This window comes from Diorhabda sublineata, chromosome 7 (genome assembly GCF_026230105.1).
Source record: "Diorhabda sublineata isolate icDioSubl1.1 chromosome 7, icDioSubl1.1, whole genome shotgun sequence".
Classification (NCBI taxonomy): Eukaryota; Metazoa; Arthropoda; class Insecta; order Coleoptera; family Chrysomelidae; genus Diorhabda; species Diorhabda sublineata.
Window position 1 is genome coordinate 10,716,017 of NC_079480.1, and position 19,863 is coordinate 10,735,879.

Below are 19,863 nucleotides of genomic sequence, written 5' to 3' on the forward strand. Positions count from 1 at the left end.
AATATCCAAGAAGTCTGAGAAAAGCTTTAATTTCTTTCGTGCTTTTTGGTATCGTCATATGTCTCAAATAAGCTATCTATTTTCTTAAAAATTCTCATTTATTGATTTGTATTCTAAAATTTGATTCTCTAAACCTTCTAAATACTTCTGAAATTATGTGTGTGTTCTTGTAAGCTAGTACTAGATACAATGATATCGTCAAGATATACTAAACATTTCTCATTTTGGATACCCATGAAAATGATATCCATAACTCTATAAAACATTGCTGGGGCTCCCTTCAAACCAAATAGCATTCTTAAAAATTCTTAGTGGCCATTTTTAGGAATATCCTCTTCAGCCCTCTCAATTTGGTGGAATCTGGATTCAAGATCTAAGTTGGTGAAGTATTGGTAACGTTCTAATTTATCCAATAAATCAGTTATCTTTGATAATGGATATCAATCTCCAACTATTATTTCATTGAGCTTGCGAAAATCTACGACGATTCTGGTTTACCAATAGAATCTATTTTTTGGGAACAGCCCAGATGCTACTTGACATTAGTGAGCATGAAGATTTTATGATATTTTGCTCCAGTATACTCTGTATCTGATTTTGAACTTATTCTCTATATATTTCGGGATATTTATACGATTTAAAATAAATAGGTACATTGTTTTTGGTTTTTATTTGGTGTTTAATTTCACTTGTAAATGTTAATTGATTACCATCAACATGAAAAATATAGGAATATTCTTTAATGAATTTGATAATAGCATTGCGTTCTTCAGAACTCATATGATCTGTTCGAACCTTTTTTATATAAAATCTGAATCTATCTGCATGAATAGCATTCAAATTTGGACTCAAGGTTTGTTTGTTGTCATCGAACTCTTCTTCAACTCTAAAGGAGTACTCAAATCTACTTTGAAATATGACTCAGATGAACTTAAAATTATTCAAATGGTTCAACTGTTTTCCGTTTTTTTTTAGATATTCGGGTATTTGGAATTTTTCTATCTTTGTTTATGATATAATCATATTGCCATTATCCATAATCTCAATATTCAATTTAATTATTCATTTGTTCGCAGAGGCACGAACTGCCATATCATTTTGAAAATTCTCAACGTAGGTATTCGTTCAATGGTATGAAGTGATCCTGTGGTCTCAATTTGCCTACTACACGCAACGAATCGGCTCGGTTTTTGGTTGATTCCAAGGCTTCAATCTACCTACTCCTTGGAATTTTATCGAGGAAATGAGAAGCTGAGAAAAATACATAAAATTATTGAAACAGAAATTAAATGGTTAGTACGAGTACGAGAGCACCGTGGACATTAACACTATCACTGCTAGTATTGAGCTAATTCGTGGGGTAACCACATGAATCTTGCTATTATATGGAATCTAATGTCGGGTTATGTTTTTTGGCGCGCGTTGGAAGTTTATTATTGGCATGATAAAAAACTGCATTCAAAAACCATGAAATATTAAAACCCACATACAAAGAAAAGTGTATTTTTAGAAATGGTTCACAAATGTAGTAGAGAGAAAGTTATTAAAGATAAAAAACATCAAAACAATTTGAGTTCAATTCATTGTTCTATTTCTTTTTTATATACAGAGGGGGTTTTATGTAAGGAACGCCTCAATTATCTCTAAGAAACGGTAGGATTTCTTTAAATTTTTGTCTGCACGGGTCTTGTGATACGGCTGGTAATATGGTGTTATCAACATTGTTGTCAGATCTTTTCTTTTTCAATGAAATTTGTTGTTTCAAATGGATGAACCTATGTATTTCGTGTTTTTATAAATTCTTAAGAAATACCTATTATTTTCCATGTGATATTCTCTATACCTAAATGTTATAATTTCGGGGGTATTACATTTACGTTTACAGTATTTCCAAGTTACAATAAATATTTCACATTTAGATGACTACGATAGAATAAACAATAAACTCGTTTAATTTGAATATTCTTCAATAATACTGTGCTAATACAAATCTCGAATCAAGGTCTAGTGTCAATAAATTAGTCAAAAGCTTAATGAAACTGGTGTAATGAAATATTTATCCAAATCAAGGCGCAAACCTACAACAAATGAAGACAAATCTTCAAATTTTCGTGTCATGTTAAAAATAGATCCACATTTGTGAAGTCGAAAAATTACAAATTTTAAAAAACATACAGTAAAGGCGATTGCAGTAGATGCTCAAAATGTTGTCCATTCACTTCAATATAACAAGCCATGGTATTTTTAAAACTTTGCAATACATTTTACAATATCTGTGACTGCTCAATTCTTGTTATTTCTGTGGTAATCCTATCTTTCAATTCCTGAATATTGGCAGGTTTTGTTTTATGAACGATGTTTTTATGTGACCCCGCAGGAAATAATCTAAAGGATTCATGTCGGATGATCGCGGGGGCCATTCGATAAAACCACGTCTTCCAATACATCTTCTGTAAAACACATTAATTAGGTATTGTCTCACCACACACTCATAGTGAAGTGGTGCACCATCTTGTTCTATCCAAATATTGTCGTTTGGGATTTTGTTATTGCTTGAAAATTTCTAATAATAGAGTTTTCTTTAATGTAATTGAAAATACTTACTTGGATTTGGAAATATCCCAGATATAATACTTGTGATTGATGTAAGAAAATACGCAACTATTTATTACGGAAATCGATTGAGGCGAACTCATTAAAAAATGAATCTACAGCTGAAAAGAAATTGCTTAAAATAACTTGTTTGAAACGACACCTAGAACAAGCATAACCTAATCCTTACCCAACCAGGACCTAGAGAATGATTTTTTTAAATTTACAATCTCACAATTCATACAAGTCTACAATTCAATCTAACAAGTCTTCAATTCTAGAAATTTTTCCTCCTGCACATGAAATCTCCATCAGAATACACTATCTCATGGAGGTAACCGTATTCATTCAAGCAGTTATAACAACGCTACACATATGTGCGTATCTTTGTATTTTTTTCAACATGTTCTAGGATAAGTGGGATCAATGTCTCTCTATCTCAGTGATTCCCGGGATAAACTTATAATCTGAATTCTTCTGAGCCATCCTCGATCATCCAGTCCTCCAATGATTCCCCTATCACTCTACTCTTTTAGCTCTGTTATTACTTCTGTAATTGTACCAATCAGCCACTGTTTCTGACGATGCTCTACTATCTTCTTGCGCGAGCTCCTTTTTTGTAGTTGCATACAAGTCCTCGTCGAAACTGTTTACCAAACTGTATGTATTTCTTAGGGTTAGTCTATGCTCCTCGAACTAGAAGCCTGACGCTGCATTAAGGTCAACTCTTCTTGAATATGGATAGAGTTTGTGGACCTCGTTACTTTTAAACCATGCTCTTGAGGCCGTTGGATGGCATTTTGTTGGCCACAAACGACTACTTTATCAATCTAAAACGACTCCAATTTTTTCAACCAGGTATGAATTAAGAACGATTACCAATGCTGAATTTTAAATTCGAACTCAAAATCACAGGTAACTCAATGTCAAACATTTTATTAATTTGGTTACGTATTTGTTGAGTGATATTGTATGGTTGTTGCATAGTTGATTATAATTTTAATTTTTAGACTTTTTCCGGCTTTTGCATGCTCAGAGAGCTTTTTATTATCAGGTGATAATATGGCTTCCACCAAAAAATAACAGAATTTTCTTGTTATTATTCAGAAAAATTATATGCTTAGAATCGTTTAGCTTTTCGAAATACAAGGTTGTATTGATATCTAGTTAGCCTAGACCAGGTCCATGCATAAACAAAATATTTCGTTACCATAACAACGAACAATAATTTATTAGAAGTGCCAGTGTAAAGTTTGACGTCAAAAAAGTAAACCAGAGTTACGTAATAAATTAAAAGAAAAAATATGTCCACCGAAATTGTGAAAATCGAAAAATTGGAGTATCGAGCCATCAACACGAACCTGTATTTAAAGGGGTTAAGAGGTAAGCACATTTACGAAGATATGCTTAATACCCTTGGTGATCAATGTCCTTCAAAAGAGGTAAATTTTCCATTGAAGATGATGACCGATCGAGAAGGCCAGTTTCTGTGTCAGTCCCCGAAAATATCGATGCAGTTCATGACATGATTTTATCAGACCGTCGAATTGGGCTAAAACGGATATCTGATGCACCGAATATTTCATACGAAAGCGTTTATCATATAATTCACGTCAATTTGGACATGAGAAAAATTGCTGCAAAATGGATCCCCAAATGATTGAATGTTGACCAAAAGGGTAGAAGTATCGCGTTCGATCTGTGCTCGATATGAAAAAGATGTAGACTTCTTAAACCGAATTGTTCCTATGGATGAAACATGGGTACATTTCTACGATCCAGAAACAAAGCAACAATTGATGGAATGGCGACACTCTGGCTTCCCAAGACCTAAGAAGTTTCGTGTCCAAAAATCTGCTAGAAAAGCTCTTGCTTCAGTTTTTTGGGATTGCCATGGAGTAATCATGATTGATTTTTTGGATAAGGGTAGAACAAAGACTGGAGATTACTATTCGTCATTACTGACCACTCTACGGGAAACAATTAGATAAGACGCGGAAAGCTATCTAAAGGTTTTTTGTTTTTGCAGGACAACGCACCTGCACACAAATCTCATGTTGCCATGCAAAAAAATCGTGATTTAGGGTTTGAATTACTAGGACACCCCCCTTATTCACCAGATTTGGCGACTATTATCTCTTTCCTCGACTGAAAAAAAGGTTAAAAGGTCGTAAATTTTCTTCCAACGAGGAGGTAATAAAAGCTATGGAGGTCTGGTTAAAAGAGCAAGAAAAAACATTTTTTTAAAGGTCTAGAGACGTTGCATGTTCGCTGTAATAAATGTATACAATTAAGAGGAGAATATGTTGAGTAATAAAATATTTGAACATTGAAATTTTGTTGGGTTCTATAGTAGGTTAATAATTTTTCAATATATCCTCGTAAGCTCTTGAATTCATACTTATATTGGATTAGACCAGAAATGGAATTATATTGTATAATCCATGCTACATATCATACAAGGTTACCTTCATACTTCGTATGAAGGTGAATGTCCGATGCGGTTATTCCTCTTTAATACCACTTCCAGTTGAGTTTTCATACCTCGATTGGTCCTTCAGTGATCAACATGTTTAATAGCTATCGCTTTGCGGTGACCGCGGAGATGTGCGTGGCTGAGAATGAAACGATGTTGTCACATCTTTGTCGAGACTGAAATATTTTTCTCGCCAAATACATTCATCCATTTGTTTCTGTAGCTCAGTTTTTAGAGATGTAACCCTTTTAACGTGAATAGTATGTAATTGTTTGCATATTAGGGTAATATAGGGTGAATATTTTACGTATATATGAGGAGTGGATATTTTTTAATTATGGTAATGACGATGGAGCTATCATAACTAAGCTGAAGTTCATGTTAGGATCTCTTCTGATTAGTTTCGTAGTTAATTTTACAAATATTCAATTATGAATAATGTTACTGAACCGTTTCTAAAATCTCTATTTTCCGTGTATTAGATTCCGTTCCGAGAATTTTCGAAACTTTATAATTGAATTGATATTTTTTTTGATACTTCGTGGTTCGTTAATGCAGTTTTATTTTTTTATCGTAGTCATGACCTTTTAATCTATTCACTAAATACTGAGATGTCTGCCCTATGTGGACAGCGTCACAATTTTTTTTGTAATATATTTGGATAATCTATTATATCCTTTATGATTTATACTAATATCATATTTATTGAAATAATTCGATAATTACTGGAAAAATCCTTGTACATGTGGTTAGTAAAAATGTTTTATGTTTTGATGTTTCGTTTCTGTTCATGTTGTGTCTTTCAATTAATTATAGTATCTGCTATGCTATCATATTTTCCGGATAATTATTATATATATATATATATATATATATATATATATATATATATATATATATATATATATATATATATATATCTAACGATTGAATACAAAATAAATGAAATTTTAAATTGAACAATATATCGTTATAAATTTTCTGTTTCCATTTTATTGGTTCAATTTCATACTGACATCTTGCTGATCTGATCAGGTGCTCAAATCTGAAAATAAATTAATTTTCTACATAAGGTTTCATAAAACCAAATTTTGGTACTGTTGCGGAACTTTAGTGTATTTCTAGTATTTCAAAAGGACCATTAAACTTATTTTCTAATTTACTTTTAGTTTGCAATTCTTTTACATAAACTTCGTTAGCTACTTCGTAGGTACTTCGGTTTGTTTCCAGAAACATGTTTATCAAAACGAGTCTTAACTTTTACTTTTTGTATTAAGGTTTTTTTCTTTGTTACTTTATAGTAATAAGATATCCGGTTATTTAGATGTTTAATATATTTGATGAGTAATTCTTGTTCATTATACAATTTTTCTGGTGGTCTACTGGACGTATGACTAAATATAAATTCGTATGGTGTGAACCCGTGTGTCGTTTATAGAATTGTTATAAGTAATAAATGCAAAAGGTAAAATACTGAAGGGGTGCTCGTTAGGGTGATCTACCGAATTTATCCGAATCATTTCTAATAAGGCAGCGTGCAATCTCTCTAAAGATCTGTTACTTTATGGATGACCGACGCGTGAATATGTTAATTTAATATCAAACATTTTACAGGTCTTTCATTAGCCCGTTATTGAATTCGCGACCGGCATCGTAATGCGGTGTACCAAAGTGTTGTTAGTTCGACTCTTATCGCAAGGGCATAATTTCTTTGAGGTACTTCGAAAATATCAATATTAATTGGTGTGTTTTCAGAAATTCCGTTATAACGGAGGACGTTATCCGTTACCCTCTGGAATGTCGAAGGGACATTTTTTTGACTATACGGCAATATAAGGAATTCGAAATGTCCATTTCTACAGTGGAAGCGGTCTTTGGTACATTTTCAGGCGTTATTTTAATCTGATGAAACTCGGATTCAAGATCTAATGTCGTAAGAAATGTTTCGCGAAAGCATTTTATTGATCTGATCTTTCACTTCTTGTTTAAGGATTTGATGTATCGTTTCTGTTTTGTTTTTAAATTGATTGTAGTATCTGTTTATCCTTGTAAATTGATGGGAGTTTCTTCTTAGCAGCGAATAGTAGGTACTGTAGGCTCTGATCAAAATTTTGTAGCTGATCGAAGTCAAGCTTGTTGATCCTACACGGACTTCTGCTGAAAGTATTCGATATTGTGTTCCTAGTGCATTCATTTTCTCAGCTAATGGTGTCATATGGAATTAGTGAATGAAACTGTATTCGCTATTTGTTTGAATTCTCTTTAATCCCAGCTTAAGTTACTTACAAAATTTCTGGGTTGTACTTGAGATCTTTAATAAGTATTTTTGAGCCATTATATATAGACACTTTGTATTAGATTTGCTTGGTTGGTATTTCACATTAAATATTCTGGCAATTAGCTTGGAAGGTATGAAGTTATATGAGTGATTTCCACGGTTTTCGTGGGCGTTATCATAAATTTTGGTTTTGGAAGACTTCTGTAGGATTTACAGGTCAGAGAAGGGTCACATACATTAATAATTTCCGTAAATTCTTTTTTTTTATGCTGATAGTCTTTGAAATCGAGTTTCTGTTCAATTTATACTTTGGTGGTTGGTTGTTCCTTGATGATAATTTAAAATATTTTTCTGTCTTTGGCGACTATTAATAACATCCAAGGCTTTGCTACTCTGCTGCGTAGAAATGGGTGATTATAATAAGTTTCATAAATAGCACGTATTTTTTTTGGATCGATAGTCCTTGAAAAATTAGAATTTCTGGCGATTCTCAATTTGAAAAAATTCATAACAATTAATGAATTAGAGATACGATAGTGAGTGTTTGAATGATATTCTATATTAATATTTCATAGATATATGGTAGCTTTTATTTTTAATTGCTCGTATTATCTCTATAATATGAGTTTTAATACGGAGGACTAATCAACACACGTTTATATTTTCTTTCCAGGATCTAACTGGATTATCAACCACTGTACACAATAAAAAACGATGTATTTCACATTATAGTAATTTGAAGCAGGCATTAGATATTTTATCAAACGCTTTCTTTTAATCTACGAAAGCAATCTGTATATTCCGGTGATTCTTCTGTGCTTGCCGAAGTATCGCAGAGTCCACAACAAGTTGTTTTTTGTATCCTTGATGATCTCTTCTACAACCTCTCTGTTCCTCTACTAAGATGTTATTTTCATGTCTATAAATTCTGATAGTGATACAAATGGTATCTTATATAAAGTGAAAAGGCACGTACTAGGTCTGTACTGAGTGGGGTCATCCGCGAGCTCTTTGGAACCGAATGAATAGAGCCTAATGCTAAAAAATTTGGTATCTTCTGGATTTTTAGAAGACGATAAAATTGCTTCGCCAATTTCCTGGGAATGCTCTGGAATTTCCAATATTAAAAGTTTTGGATATTATCTTCAGGTGCTTTCCAGTTGTTGGTATTGGTTGGCCACTGATAATTATGATTATTATGATAATTGTTGAAATTATTGTTACTGTGCTAAAAAGTATTATATTGATATCGATTATTTCTAGGATAATAATCATTATGTTGATTGGAATTTGTTATTATTAGTTTTATCAGATTGGTTTTTTGAATCACTAGTTTGACCATACAACCTTTCGAAATTCTCATATTTATATACATACGCCATAACGTCTAAAGAATTCGGCTTTTTGAAATGCACATTGTTTCTCAGGACGCCAATACATCCTGCTATAAATGCATTCGATGCTGTTTGATCACAATTATTGATATGGCATTTTTCACTATCATTGAAATTGATATCTTTACTAACTTTGTATAACTTTGCTTTTCAATCATTCAAGCCTAGTATCGAAATAGATTAAATTCGTATATCTAAATGGTCTAGTACTTTCAATTTTTGTGAAATTTTCTCTAAATCTCTTCTGTCTGAAAAACATTGTATAAGAAATTCTTTTAATTGTAGCCATGTATTGAGCTCCATTCTGTTTCCAACCATAGCTTCTGCTTTTCGTGAATACATTTAAAAATGTGATCGTTAACTTCAAAATGACTATAAATAGGTTTCTATCAATCGTTCACAACATAATATAAATTTATTTAGTGTGTTTTAATCGTCATTGTATGTTTAATATTCTCCATTTCTAATTTGAATAAGTCCCAGCTAATAGCTACGGGTGATTTTAAACTTGCTATGGCCATTTTTGAAATTTCATTCAACTTTGAATCTTCACTACTTATTTTATTAATATGCAAATTATTAAACGGTTTTAACAGATTTTTTTATTCATTCGTATAGCCATTTAATAAGGGAATAATAGTATAATAATTGTTTTAAAAAGTTGCAAATAAGATTGAAATTTCATCAAAAATGCTTAGAAATCAGAAATAAAAATATCAACAAAAAATTTCTCAACAATTATCTCAACTAACTCTTGAAATAAGGCTAGGAAGGGCAAAGAACACTTAGCACTTACAGAAATTTAAAGTGTCATTGTTACTTCCGGTTTTTAATTCTTTCTAGATTTTGATTTCTTCCACTGAGAAGTACGCTCTCCAGGATTCGCACTTGAGTGTTTATACACACACAGAAAAACTCCATGCTTAAGTTATAGTTCGCTGAAATGTTTCATACTCGTATATGGTATTGCCATAACAAACACAAGTTGCTGATCCGCAATTCAACATATATTCAATTGAACTGATGAACTTGCTGAATCACATATCTTCAATTGATAGTTGCATTTATTTTTTGTTTATGCGATCGATCAAAAATAACTAATGTACACCGTAATTTCAATTATTAGTAGTGTTGTTTTGCTGTTTAAATAAAGTATCGTTTAAAAAGTGACTTTTGCGACAGTAACTATCAATTGGCAGTGGAAGAGCCTCTAGTCTTCATTTTCGTTATTTAACGTTTTTCCATTACAACGAACCTTTGGAAAACATTTTCATCCAAGAAAGAAGAAACAGGAAGTAAGTGAAAATCAAATTTAATTTATTAGAAGAATTATTCATAAGTTAGGAAGAATAAAATAGAAATCTCCGAAAAACTTCATTCAAAGTACTGGAAGATAAAGAACTAAAAGCAGGGAAATATTTGGAAATCCGAAAAGTTAATCTATTTTCCGTATATAATATATATATATATATATATATATATATATATATATATATATATATATATATTCATTTATTTTACCTGTTTGACCGATACACCTCATGCACATAATCACTACTAAAAACACCAATCCTAAATTTTGACGTACCCAGACTCGTAATCACACCTTCTGAAAACTATACAATGTCTAAACTCAACACTAAGCACCTAGATATCCTTTCTCTCCACGATGGAAACCCCAACAAACTTCACAATTTCAATAATAATGAAAAGTCCCTCAAACGAGATTTACTACATCCACGTCAAGGACCCAATGAATCCCCACATCAATATAACGAGAAAGTGATGGATCTGCTGAATGCAATATCCAATTTTATAGAACTTCACAACAACGACATAAATATGAAGACAAGTAAAAAGATCTTTTTTCATAAACAAGCATTAACTTTCCTAGCAAGACAATGCAGTAATCCAGCTGGAAAATAATATAAAATACCTCCATAGAACGGTGAATACCCAATCAACGATCAGTAGGCACACAAACAATAATCAGCAATATAAGTCACTAACAACGCTCATGTCTCCACAATGGCAACTGTCCACCTTCAGACCATAATAACAACCCTCACCCTTCAGGCCAGTGGCAGCCTCAGCACCAGCAACTTAGACCCAGACCAACAGCAGAGATCCTCCATTTTTTTCCACAAGATTAGAAACTATTCCCTGGACCTTCAATAGCGTAGAATTCAGTAGACCACAACAACAAAATAGACCTGGACCACCCTAATTATACAAACTGACACCGATGAGTATCAGTACCAGAGCTACAACTTAGAACCCAAATCAAGCACTGAAATTTTGGAGACCTCAACACCAGCAAAAGCCTTCGAGATTCACATCCGCAGTATTATTCAACATCGAATATACCAACGAAAGCTATGATTATGACATTAACGAATTCGAAGATGAAACCACTTACAACGATCACTATCTAGAAAACTAATTCCACGAGCCGTATGAAGAGGACCAATATAAATGCGATGTAGGAACAGAGAATTTTCAGGAAAACGCCGAAAACAACGCCGCGACGCTACACTCCCACCAAGATAAAAGAGAACTACCCTACATACATATCTCAAAACCTTCTCTTAAATTCTTTGAGACACTTGCGCTACCAAATCTTTCCCTAACAATATTAAACGTGAACCCTTCATTATAACCTGCATTTTACAAAATCGCCCCCAGGATTATTGCGCTGACAAACCCATATTTCCCGAATTCCAAAAGAAAGGTAATTTCGAATTTCACCTTTCTAAATTCCACAAAAACTTCAATGGTTTAATAGGCCTCGATAATCTAAAACTTCTTAAAACCACTCAATTTCCCCGATTCTGAATTCATTACAGAATTTTCCGTCCTCCTATTCAATACTACTAAAATAACAATACACAATTCAACTCTTATCTAATTCGAACCACGAACCATTACCCAAAAGTTTGGATTCCATTTACCCGACTTCCATAAGACAGATGTCGAACACCTCCGTAGAATCGATCATATCAATCAAGTAGAAGAAGTGAGCATAAAACAATTGTGTAAAAGATCCAGAGTCATCTTTGAATTTCACCAACCAAATCAAACATAACATCAGACTAACAGATGAAGTTCCGACCTACACCAAATCATATCGTTACCCACACATTCACAAAGAAGAGGTGCAGAAACAAATAACATCAATGTTAGAACAAGGAGTCATTAGACCCAGTCAATCGCCATGGTCTTTTCCGATTTGGGTTGTCCCTAAAAAACCCGATGCCTCTGGAAAAATCAAATGACGAATAGTAGTAGATTATCATAAGGTCAACGAAAAAATAGTCGATGATAGATACCTGATTCCACACATCACAGATATCTTGGATGAACTAGAAAGATGCCACTATTTCTCTACTCGGGTTCCACTAGGTAGAAATGGCAGAGGAGGATACCCCAAAAGATGCATTTAACGTCCAAAACTGTCACTATCAATACCTCAGAATGCTATTTGGATTCAAAAACGCTCCTGGAAAATTCCAGAGAAAGATTGGCAATGTTCTCGAAGGATTGCAAGGAGAAATTTGTTAACGACATAATTTATTATGTAATATTTCAATAATGCATCGACTATAAATTCTATCGAACTTTAGAATACTATTATGTAACGTTATCAATTTTGAATTTTCCATGTTGTCAAATATTTCTATTAAAATTTTTAGTGACGCAAGAATTTGAGCAAGAGTATTTTTTGTTAGGAGATAAGAAGAGAAATCATTAATGAATTTCTCAAGTTCGGAGCTTAGCTTATTGAATTTTTCTGTAGTCTCTTCTTCGTTTTATTTGATCGAAATACTATTATTAATATTATTATAATCGTCTAATATTTTATCTGTTTGTTCAGTGTGTTTACCATATTTTTTCTGATTTTTGGTTAGAGATATATTTATTTATTGTTTTAACAGTTGCCACAGTAGTCTCTTTATGCTTAGCTATGTAATTTGGATATAATTTTTCATTGATGTCAATAATAAAAGGGTTGTTTTTCTCTGAATGTCCTGAAATGATTTCCATTATGCGTAATTCGTTGCACTATGAATAGAATTATTATATCCTAAAATTTCATAAGGAATTTGATCTAGAATATTGTGATCTTTGTGAGTTTCTTGTACGATTCTGATATGTTCAATTAGGATCGAGTGAAATCGTTCTACAATTTGTATTTGAATTTCATGCTGCGGTGTAATGAAGTTCGATTTTGTGTAGTTTTGCGAAATCTTGGATAACGTGATTTTTTAGTTCAGTACCTTTATCAGTTGATGAGGGAGGAAATGCATGAAAGCATCAGCTATTTGTATCGCAGTTACTACTACTAAATGATATGTTTGAGCTTATTTACTAAATTGATCAATTGATGTTAAGAGTTTTTGTCCCTTAATTGTAAAAACATCTGCGTGCCATATTTCGAAGGATTCATCGGGTGTTGGTGTTAATTCCAATTTTTGTTTTCGAGGATTTTTATAGTACTTCATCTTTCGACACATAATACAATAATATTAACATTTAATTTCTAATTGTATCTCGTTGATGCCTACAAGTATTTTTGCGTTCAAGATAAATTTTCAAATAATAAATTTGTTCTTTGTAACGTTGCACATAGAGAGGAATTATATAGCAAAAAATTTGTATAGTGGTTCTAGTTTTATTTTCATATATATCTAACAACTTTCTGTGCCGGTGGTGAATGGAATAAACTTTTAAGAAATATTTGATGTTGAAAATGATCGATAGGTTTTTTTGATGTAGAAATTTCTAATATTGGGTTTTCATGACTAGTGTGTATCGTTTCTTCATCATCATCTGGACATATTTCAATTATGTTTGGTATGTCATCATCTGTTATATGAGCTGTTTCGTCAATATGTCCTATGATCGATTCATTGTCAGTGGATACATTCTGTTGATTATTTTGATCAATGTTAATGTTAATAGATATATTTTTGACAAAATCGTCATCAATTTCATTTATTTTTAATCTAGATAGTGTGTCTACGTATTCGATTGAGGTTACTTTTCTATAGAAAATTTGATAATCAAACTCTTCTTGTTTGAGTTTTCATCTTGTCAGATGTGCATTAGATTCTCTTAGTGAAAAAAACCCAATGTAGAGGTTTATGGCTGCAAAACCTATATAGTGCATTTTCAGCTATATAAATAATGCCTGAAATACTTCATAACCGATACAATCGCGAGTAACTTTCTTTCGATTGTGCTATTATTTTGTTCTGCTTGGTTTAAACTCCATGAGGCGTGAGCCACAGGTCGATATTGGCCAACAGCACATAGCGCCTATCACAAATTCTTTTTTGTTTAATGTTTAATGATTGGTTGCATAATTCGTATAAATTTCCTATAATAGCCAAAAAGCAGCATAAAATGTGTTATTGTTTTAGTTGTTTTTTGAATGGAGAATAGTTTAATAGCTTTGACTCTATTAGGGTTTAGTTTGAAACCATTTTTTGTGATAACTTGTCCTTTTTTAGAAATCCACATTTATTCGATTGGATTTTGAAATTGAATTCTCATAATCGCTGGAATACTTTTTTCAAATCAACCATATGTTTTTGCAATGACATCGAGAAAATTGTTATGTCATTGGGATATACTAAACACATTTCTCCTAGTAATCTCCTGGGGATATTGTCCATTACGTGTTGGAATGTCGCAGGAGCATTCCTTGAACCATAACTCATCCTTAGGTATTTGATTTCTACAGTCGTCGCGGTTTTTTGGATATCGTCTGGATGCATTTGGTAGAACCTTGATGCTAATGTAAAGTAATTACATTCACCTGGTTTCTAGAATTGTATCTATACGAGGGATAGGGTATTTGTCCGGAATAGTTTTCTCATTTACTTTTTTTCCAATCAACAACGATTCTCCATTTCTTCTTACCAGAAGCATCGGCTTTCTTCTCGACGATCCCTATAGGTGAGGACCACGGTGAATTATTTGGTCTGATTATATTTTTCAATTTGTAGTTTGACTTCTTCTTTGTGAACCTATGGGTAGTGGTATAGTTTTTAGTATAAACATCGGTAGTATGAATTTGATATTTAATTTCACTTTTGAAAGTTAGTTGATAGTTGTCTTCAGGGAAGATGTCATCATATTTTCTATACAGATTGAGATTTTCTTCTTTCTCTTCCTCGGTTAAATGGTTCGTTCTAATTAAATTATTGATTTCCTCATAGTTACATTTATCATTGTCGATCTTAAGGTGAAAATGATACATTTCAAAATTATTTTCCACTGGAATACTATTAATTAGATATAGAACAGTAAAATTTGTATCGTCGTCGGAATGGTTACGAATTTCAAAATTTGCTCAACTGTTATTAGCGAATGAGATACATTTAGGTATTATACAATCGCCTAAATTTTGTTGAGATCAAAATTTCTCCTGAAAATATTCTTTGGTTCACATTGAAATTCATATTTCTATCAAAATTTTGAGATTGAATTCCTTAATCATGCTAAAAATACTTGTAAAGCTTGGTTATTTCACATATTTTGCTAAAATGCGCCTGTATTTCTAATTCTAATATAATATCAACAAATTCGTAATAGTTTCCTAACTCTATCATACAATTCGTGTTATGTAGATACCTTAAATTATTCAAATCGAGAGATGAGCAAGTTTCATCTCTAGGATCACTGAAATTTCTAAGCAATTCTTGTTTAATTTGACTTACTTAATCCACTAATGTTGATAGCTTCTCTAGCATTTCGTTTCAATTCACTTATTACTGTTCTAGAAAATAACGTTTTCATATTTTCTCTCATTTTTATTATCTTACAAATGATTCATCGGTACTTTCAAAGAAAAAATTGAGTTCATCTTCGTTACCATCAAAATCTGGAATGGTTTCAGCATGAACTTTATCAAAATTGAGAATATTTGCCATTTTTAGATTATTTTTTTCCAAAGAGACCGAGTGCAAGCTTTTTCTGAATGAATTGAATTCTAAGCTATTAGTGTCACCTTTTTCAAAAAAATACAACAGTATGTACTGAAAAGTAAAATATCTTTCCTACATGTAAATGTTTCAGTGACTAGCAAAATAACCGATTTTTTCCAGACAATTGTTACTAGGCCGTCAAAAATTATTTCCTCAAGTAAATCAAACTAAACAACTAATGAGCCGCATTATATAGCTTGAACCATCTAAATATGATTTAGTTAATAAATATTCATAGTAACAGTAACAGAAAACTTACCATTACCACCAATAGAGAGAGGGCTGGAAGCCTCCACCGGGCTATCCGGATTTGATTTAGATTCGTGTTTGACGCTAGAAAAAAAAAAAAGAAAATCAGATTTGGAATATATCTTATTTATCTAATGAATTTAATATTAAAATATTTAATCATTCAAATTTTAAAAAAAAATGTTTTTCTTTGCGACCTTTAAAAGTAAATAAAAAATGTTTTTTTTCTTGGCATGTCGCAATAATAAATGTATCAAACATCTTGTTGGTATTAACCAGATTGGAAAGAAACGATCCATTATATCACAATAATTAAATTTGCCTAACCCCAAGGACTATACAAGTCACTGTTTTAGTTCGTTTAGTTCGTCCGCTTCTCTACTCGCCGATTCGGGAGTAGATATATTAGAGGTTGAACAACACGGCGGGTGAACATTTATCGTCGCAAAATGCTACATCGAAAATTCTCGCGGCAATAAAAAAGAGACAGCGAAAAAAAATTTTTAATATCGAAAAACAAGAGTTTGAAGATATCCAGAAGAAACTTCTGCACTGAAGGAACCAGAGCCCAAATCGTTACTTGTTGATTTTCTCGATAGTGAATCCTATTTAAATGATGTCAATTTAAGAAACATTTCTATATCATTTTTTGACTTTTTTGTACAATTTTTCATTTCTCGTTTGCGAGGAGCTATAATTATCCGACGATATGTAATTTATAATGAAGTAAAAGTATTTTTTCAAAATGATCGTGAAAGAAATATTGTATGCTATGTATGCGTCAATGACTTTTGAGTACTCGTTGCTAAAAATCATGACAATCATCATATCATAAATGACTAATTTACAGAATGTAAATTAAATATAATTTCTTTTTTCGTCTGTTTCGGTATTGTAGTTGTTGTTGTCGTGTAATATTTCTCTCCTACTTTTGTTTGGTTAAAGAACAGTCTATCACTATTTACAATACATCAGGAATCTAAAATAAATTTGTATCGTCTTTCTCTACATATGTAGTTAGGTTAGTTTTCTACCTCAAATATTATTCGATATATGTAAGCTGGATTTGTAATAAAAACTCATTAAAAATGTATTACCTAATTTGTGTTAACCGACTATATAGACTAAATTTTACGTCGAACTTTTGCGTGAAAATTCTGTATTATAAGACTTTTTTATTCTAACCATTCAACCAATGTAATGGTTATACTAGTATTATAGAGTAGAATTAGTTCAAAAAAAACGGCAGATTGCCCTACATCGTGACCTATTGTTTAAATAGTAATTGTTGAATAATTTTTCCATATCCTTTATAGAAATATCCAGCTAGACAGTTACCGTTATGCAAACGATTCTGTTTTGTGTTCAAAACGACTTAGGCATCGTTTCTAGGACGGTCTTTTCAATACTTAGTCGATAGCAAGTACTGTTACCAGAACCGAGAGTAGCCGGAAACTGTGCAGAAAATATCATTTAAACGCTTCCAATAACCGTTTCAAGAACGGTTCATATAAGCAACTTCGAACAAACCTATTATCTATCAATCTCCCAGCTCCGATATTTGATGACGTGATCATAGGTAAAGTTTACCAAATGCCTATTTACTTAAGAATATTCTGTCCCCTTTGTTACTGTGTTGTATGCAAAATGCTAGGTTTTCAAAATTCAACCTGGTTTCCTGATCTACGAAGCACCTTTACGAATGTTCATTATAAAAACTCATATAATAAGAAAGACCAAATGCATTCCGGGTATTTCATCAGCCATGCCTTCGCTGGGTTTAAGCATACCACTATATTCAACTAGGACCGTCTCCAGGGCGGAGATGAGTTTGTAACATTATTCTCTCCTTAGATGGAAGTTCCTCCTGGAAAACTCATGGATAGCCAGGACTGGATGTGTACATTGGTATTAATTAGTGAACCCAAGTATCCTGGACTCGTTATCTTAGTTATAGCCAGGTTTTTCACCAGGTTAACTTTCGACAAATGGTCGCGGAGATTTTGAAGCGATTCCCACATAAGTAGATTTAATTTAATTACCAGGTAAAAGATGTACCGCGAGTCTTATCTCAGCATCTTGACGGGGGCTGGGATCTCTTCAAGTTTCTCTAATTGACCAAACTTCTTCCGGAAGACGATTGCTAGTCCTTGTACGTTCTTGATGCGGATAGGGATATTGCAGGCCAGCCAATAATTTTCCGGAAGAATGAAAGTCAGGATGAGGCTTTTCTCGTAACTGTAATTTAAAGAAAATCCCTTTCTACTCGTCAGATTATGCAATCATACTTTAACCCCTTCTCTAAAACCGCTGTATGTGGCTTCCGTGTCGTATCGTTTCTTAACTTTGTCACTTGAAAATTTAAGCGAACCAATTCATGTATCTGACATCAAACAGAATTTTCGCAGGTGTCTCACCAGTGAACTTATTAATAGCATATCGATAAGCCATTGCAAATAGGGATAGATACTGATCCCGATCTCTCTGTTGGCTGAAAACTACTTTGAGCATATATTCGCTAATGGTCCTGTTCATTTTCCCGACCATTCAATATGATTTCGGATATAATGTGGTTTTAATGGTATTCTTCATTCCCAGCTGGTAACAGATTTCCTGACACTGGCTCAATGTTGAATATCGAAGTTCTATTCTTGAAAACAATCAATCCATCTGGCGATCTGGTCTGAGACTCTTGAAATGCATCAACCATTTGAGTACTGTATGGTCAGTCCGAATAAGGAACCATGAAGATACTGGAAAAAGGGTTCCACGGACTTCACTACTGCCAAAAGTTCTCTTCTCGTGACGCAGTAGCTTTATTAAGGTATCTCAGCATTCTTTGTTACCCTCCTTGGATTTGTAAGAGCACTCCTCCAATCCCTACGTTGCTTACATCCGTGTCAAGAATAACCTTCCCCTCTGGCATTGGATATCCCAATATCGGCGTCGTAGTCAAATATCTCTTGAAGGTGTTGAACGCCGTTTGACAGTCTTCATCCCAGTTAAAAGCTCTTGCTTCTTCTGTGAATCGAACTTTCTTATAAATCGTACGAGTACGAGCAGAGTTCAAGGAAACTCCTATGTTGAGAATTGATCAATTGACAGCTGACCCGAACCCAACCCAACCTTGACCCTATCCTACTTCACACTATACTTTTGTTTTATATAGAGTCAAAGTTGGTAATTATGTATTCTAATGTATTCTGATTTTATTAAAAATTAGTAGGCGATAAGTACCTTTTGACAGTTTCATGTAATAGTGACACGAGCGAAAAGAAAGGCGAAAGAAAAACGTGCTCCGAAATTGTTATTCCGTTATTATTGTTATTTGAACGCACTTTTGAAATCCTGTTCAATAAATCGAACATTGATCAAGATTAGACTCAATTTATTTACAACTACAAACCCAAAACCAACTGTAAATAAACAACAGGTTATGGGCCCAGGGCAGCTGTAAAAGGGTTTTGTTGTAAATAAAGCCAGGAAAGCGACGGCGAAGTCCAGAAAGCAGTTCAAAACGTCAGTCAGGCGACCACATCCGGCTCGCACAGCATGTCAACGTTGAACAACGCACACGCAAGTCAGAAAATCGCCACGAAAGATTGTAAATTCATTTTGTCTATTTAAAAAAAAATTGTCAGAAGTCAGTCAAATTGTAGAATTTAAATGCAAAATGGATACTGTAAAATCTCAGTTGGAGATGTTAAGTGAAGATAGTCAGGGGAATGTCAATTTTATTTCTTGGCGATTTAAATTAAACCTAGCACTTAAGAACAAAGACCTGTTTGAGATTGTATCAGGCACGAAAGTCAGACCAGCAGGTGCTGCGTCAGATGCAACTGTTCCAGCTTGGACAAAGAAAGATGTCGAAGCTCAAACACT

At 33.0% G+C, this 19,863-nt stretch overlaps 1 protein-coding gene across 2 annotated transcripts in view; it reads right to left on the reverse strand.

Annotated features, from left to right (window-relative positions):
- LOC130446339 (ecdysone-induced protein 78C) overlaps positions 1 to 19,863 on the reverse strand; it is a 167,722-nt gene that overhangs the window by 107,617 nt on the left and 40,242 nt on the right. For both annotated transcript variants that reach the window (XM_056782538.1, XM_056782537.1), the window contains exon 2: positions 15,992 to 16,065. In XM_056782538.1, the coding sequence (XP_056638516.1) occupies positions 15,992 to 16,065 (74 nt within the window). The remainder of the gene's footprint in view (positions 1 to 15,991; positions 16,066 to 19,863) is intronic.